Source organism: Odontesthes bonariensis, chromosome 19 (assembly GCF_027942865.1).
Source record: "Odontesthes bonariensis isolate fOdoBon6 chromosome 19, fOdoBon6.hap1, whole genome shotgun sequence".
Lineage (NCBI taxonomy): Eukaryota > Metazoa > Chordata > Actinopteri > Atheriniformes > Atherinopsidae > Odontesthes > Odontesthes bonariensis.
Genome location: NC_134524.1, coordinates 2,313,837 through 2,319,412, shown reverse-complemented (window position 1 = coordinate 2,319,412; position 5,576 = coordinate 2,313,837). Strand labels below are relative to the sequence as shown.

General features: G+C 40.0%; 1 protein-coding gene across 1 annotated transcript; it reads left to right on the top strand.

Annotated features, from left to right (window-relative positions):
* The first annotated feature begins 382 nt into the window (after nucleotides 1-382).
* On the top strand, nucleotides 383-2,866 carry LOC142369457 (uncharacterized). Its single transcript, XM_075451811.1, has 2 exons — nucleotides 383-391; nucleotides 1,916-2,866. Exons 1-2 carry the CDS (start codon nucleotides 383-385, stop codon nucleotides 2,864-2,866), a joined length of 960 nt encoding a protein of 319 aa, XP_075307926.1.
* The last annotated feature ends 2,710 nt before the right edge of the window (nucleotides 2,867-5,576 follow it).

Here is a 5,576-nt window from a genome sequence, read left to right as displayed (position 1 = left end):
CCTGTTTCTTGTGCGACAGGTATGATTTCATCCAGCAGAGGGCACTATTTTGAAAAGTTGAAATGAGCAGATTTAGCAATAAGCACATCATGATTAATGGTATCAAAAGTACGCTTTAAATGAATAAATACAGCAGCTACAAAGCCACCCTGATCCAACAAGCTCTTTAAGTTTTCTAGGAAATAACAGGCAGCTGTCTCTGCTGAATGGAATTTCCTAAAACGAAACTGCATTGGATGAAGACTGGCATGGCCATTATTTCAGTGTTCAGTCAGTTCTGTGGGAACCCATTTCTCCGCTACTTTGGAAATTCTAGGTAAAATACTTATGGGTGGATAGATTTTGTCGGCCTTAAAGACGGGGGTGACCCGAGCAATCTTCCATGTCGATGGTACCGTTCCTGTTTTATGGATAGATTTACAACTGGGTCAGCAAGAGCCTGTTTATTGGTCTTTAAAAGGTCACTAGTAAGAACTAGTAAGCTTTTAATTACCATTTGCCCCATTTATGGCCTCAATATAGAATCTGCTTTCACCTTACGGGTAATCCTTAAAGGGATTTTGACATGAAGCTGTATGACATCCCATATTAGCAATATCATTTATGAACATTGACTTACCCTCTGCTGCGTCCTGTGAGCCGTATTCCAGCTGAGTTTTGGGGTCCACGAAGCTAGTCTGCCTAGTTGGCTGGGGGCACAAAAAAAAAGCGTTTTGCTTCTCAAAAAAATATCCGTTCAAAAGAGTACATTTGCATCACAAAATCATTGTTCAGGAAAAAGTCAGACCTCACTTCGCTTGGCGCTATTTTTGCCTCCCTTGATATCAATGCGTCCAATGTAAAACTGTGCAGACCGAAGAGGAGATCGAGCAGTAAACACCGTAACAGGTGCAGCTATCGCTAGGTGGCTAGGGAGTGCTCGATCTGTTCTTCGGCTGGAATTCGGCTCACTGGACGCAGCAGCGGGTACGTCAATGTTCATAAATGATATTGCTAATATGGGATGTCATACAGCTTCATGTCAAAAGAGGCGAACTATCCCTTTAAGACTTTATTTCTATTTTTCATTCATTTAATAATTTCATTGTTCAACCAGGGCAGATTGATTCTATGTTGCTTGGATTCACCTTTTTTTTTATTATGTGAATCGTTATAATATCATTGACTTATTTAATAAAGTTATCTGAGCGAGCCTCAATGTCGTTATTTTCCAGAATATTAGACCTTCTAGGTTTTGGATTTCCTCATTCAGGAATTGTTGCTGGCTTTTGGGTATGAAGTAGAACTGGTGACCTCTGGTGGATGCCATTAAATGCTTCCTCTTAATTTTCCATGAGCACAAGATAAAATTGTGATCTGACAGGCCTGATAATAGATTAAAAGTCTTAGAGATTCTTTCAGGATTATTAGTAAATATTAGATCAATTGTTGTATTTGACGTATTAGTTATTCTTGTCGCACCTTTTATGGTTTGTCTCAAACTGTACTCATCCATCAGCTGTTTAATTTTTTTCCTGACTTGATGTCCCAGTTGATATTAAAATCAGCGAGTAGGATGATTTCCTTCTTCGAGTTTCAGTGATTTAAGATTGTCTGACGATAATCATAAAACACATAGCTCAAGTTCCTATTCAGAGTTTCATCGTGACAAAAATAATTAGTAAAAGAGCAAAAAGCAAGAGTTTACTGCTTAAAAAGCTGAACGTGTGTAGAACACATCAGAGCACAGTGCTGATAGCTGAGGGCACTTATAAACGCACCCTCAGCGTTCACGTTTGATCTGAGATATTGAGACCTGTGTGGCTCGGTCTGTCCAGCTCCAGTTAGAATATGTTGGTTAGCGTAGGTTAGCTTAGGGAAATCTTTTGTGTGAACTTCAAAAGGATCTAAGTCTTCTTCCTCTCTGTCATTGCAGAAACGTAGAGCCCAAGAGGGATCCAGATGGCACTGCTGTAAGGACTGTGGGAAAGTTATCAAACGATCATATCTGAGGAATCATCAGAGAATTCATACTGGAGAGAAGCCATACAGCTGTGGTCAGTGTGGGGCAGCTTTCACTCAATTAGGTAGTCTAAAGAAACACCAACGTATTCACACAGGAGATAAACCTTTCATCTGTGGTCAGTGTGGGGCAGCTTTTACTCAATTAGGTCATCTAAAGACACACCAACGTATTCACTCAGGAGAGAAACCTTTCATCTGTGGTCAGTGTGGGGCAGCTTTTACTCAATTAGGTCATCTAAAGACACACCAACGTATTCACTCAGGAGTGAAACCTTTCATCTGTGGTCAGTGTGGGGCAGCTTTCACTGAATTAGGTAGTCTAAAGAAACACCAACGCATTCACACAGGAGAGAAACCATACAGCTGTGGTCAGTGTGGGGCAGCGTTCACTCAATTAGGTAGTCTAAAGAAACACCAACGTATTCACACAGGAGAGAAACCTTTCATCTGTGGTCAGTGTGGGGCAGCTTTCACTCAATTAGGTAGTCTAAAGAAACACCAACGTAGTCACTCAGGAGAGAAACCTTTCATCTGTGGTCAGTGTGGGGCAGCTTTCACTCAATTATCTAATCTAAAGAAACACCAACGTAGTCACTCAGGAGAGAAACCTTTCAGCTGTGGTCAGTGTGGGGCAGCTTTCACTGCATTATCTGATCTAAAGAGACACCAACGTAGTCACTCAGGAGAGAAACCTTTCAGCTGTGGTCAGTGTGGGGCAGCTTTCAGTCAATTATCTCATCTAAAGAGACACCAACGTAGTCACACAGGAGAGAAACCTTTCAGCTGTGGTCAGTGTGGGGCAGCTTTCACTAGATTAGATAGTCTAAAGAAACACCAACGTAGTCACACTGCAGAGAAATGATTGGCTTAAATCAACAACAATTTTTACGGCAGATAAGCAAACATTCACCTGGGAGCAGCAACAGGAACTACCAATCAGAAGCCTTGCCTTTGTTCAGATTAAAAATCTTCTTTGTGGATTACCACCTTCTCTTGTCAGGACTTTAGTTCTGAATGTTCTGTGGGGAGCACATGTTTGAAGAACCATTGAAAGTGCTTTATAATTTGTTGGGATTGCTTTAACTGGGGACGGATCTCCCGACGTTCAATGGCATGGCATCAATTGTGAGTTGATGGTATTTCTGTAAACATCTGAAGAAGCAATATATCATTTCAGTTTGATGTGAAGTCGAGCTTTACACTCGTCTGTATTTCATTGTTCTGCATTTCATTAAAGGGCAGATGTTAACTTTTCTCATGCTTTTCATCTTCTTGCTACACAGATATTTTTGAAGAAAATGTGTGTTTGGTTACGAGGGAAAGTTGACCCTTATCATCTTCCCCAAAGACCCAGAAATCTTTAACGCAGTCTGAAAAAGGTTTGGAGTTGTTCCCTGTACTTCCCAGACAGCTGTATGATGCTGATGACTGAAGCTGAAAGTTAAGGCTGTTCCAACACTAAAAGGGCACGAGGCTCAACTTCAAGCTGTGAAACTCTTTCAAATGTCTGTTGTGTTGGAATCAGACGTGTGAACGCATTTTAGTCCAAACTTTGGGTTGAAACTTACTTTTTCAACCTCCGTAATGATCTGTAAAACTGAAGGTTGTTGAAGAACACAGTGCTGGATCCAAACAATAGTGTAATGTTCCAATCTGACCTCCTGGTGGCAGTGTCGTCTCACTGGGGATTTCTCATTGATTCTTTTAAAAGCAGGAATCAACGTCAGATATTCATGATCTGAAGGGGATGAACTCCTTTGCTTCTGCAGAATACCTGAGTTTCCTCCAGTGCCACCATGAAGTTAGTGTTTTTCGCCATATATATTTATATTTACACTAACTTATAGATTTAATCTGCTGTAACTCCTGGTTAAATGGAGGTTTTCCTCTTTCTTTAACTGCAGAATTCCACCGTAATATAATTCTAGTTAAAAAAATAAAATAATAAACTTATATGTCAGCTTTAGTTATTTAGAAATGTATATTGATGATACATATTGGATGGAAGCTTTTGGCTCCGGATGAAATGTTTTGGGTTCAGGTGGAACAGAACCAGGTCAGCACCATTATCCCAGAATTCTTTGCATCTTCTTCAGATTTTCTGTGTGAAAACAGAGACTTCTGAAACATGTTTCTGAGCTGGTGTGGATGCTGCTGGAAGCACCTCTGCTGGTCACTCTGGTAGTTTTTCACATCTGTTATGATGCGTAACCGTAGCAACGGGAAAGTTTTTCACCTGTAGGTGCAGCTAACTGAGTGTCACAGAATCCCGAGAAATGGCTGGAAAAATACCCCAAACCTGGATGAGCTGAAGAGGAGACGTCTAGGATGCAGAGCAGGAACAAACTGGAGGAAAAGGAGGAGGAAGTTTAAAGCATTTCTTCTCTCGATCATCAGGGGAAATGTGAGGTCACTGGTGGATAAGACAACTATATGGATCAACTACACACACTGAAAGCTTGAATCCTAAACTCTCTCTTTTCATTTTCTTTTCATAGGGACTGAGTTCAAGCCTTTTCCAGGTTCCACTCAATTTTTCTCAGTCGTCAAAGTTTGAAACCAACAAGTCGGAGACTTTATTGAGATACAGAGCATGAGACAGAACACCCAGCAGCTGAACAAACCAGAGACAGTTGATGAGCAAAGCTGTCTCACAGGAAACATGTTGGAAGACTAAAAGATAGTGTCTGTGGTCATCAGTCTCAGGTAAAAAGTGCCAAGAAAGCAAGACAAAGCAGCAGAGGCATCGCTCAGAGGGGCAATAAACATGCAGTTTGGAATGATCAGAAAACATCAGGAAGTTGAAACATTTTCAGTAAAGTGAATTTGATCTGAAATGTGGAAGAAGTCTGCAAACATGTAAAACTGTTATTCAGAAATGAAAGAATATTTTCACTGTAATTAGATTTCTATCAAAGAATATAATGTTCATTTTAACTGGAATTTCTATTTAAATTGTAGTTAAACACTGAATTATTCAATCCAACAGATCTAACACTTTGATGATGAAACCTTTTTATTTTCGTTGTTTCTTTTGATCATTTCTGGATTAAATTACTTAATAACTTCATGAAGTTAAACTACTAAAACCAAAATCTCTGTGTAAGCCAGCTGTGCTGTGATCATGTGATGAACACACTGATGACCTCAGACTTCATCCAACCATCAGTTCACCTCAAGCTAAAGATGAGGTTCATAAAATAACTGAAGGCTGTTTTAAAGACTTTTTCAGGTTCTTTAGGCTTGTTGCTGCATTAGTGTTAAAATAAGAATAAATGTTTCTGTAAATGTTCAAATGTACTCATTATTTTTGCACTTTGTTGCTGTTGTTTTGCCAATAAATGATTGCACTTGTAACTCTGTGTGTTGTGTATTTATTTCCATGTTCCTCAGCATGGAACAGGGAGCGTTCCCTCCCTGAGAGGAAAGTCGTGTCAGATATCATGTTTTTCTATCTTTCTATGAGCTGTGAGGCCAAACAGCAAAAGACTGCAGCTGGTTTTTCTCAGGGTTGAAGGTTGTTTTTGTCACTTTTCTGCCACAAGAGGAAAACAGCACAGCTTCATCCACAG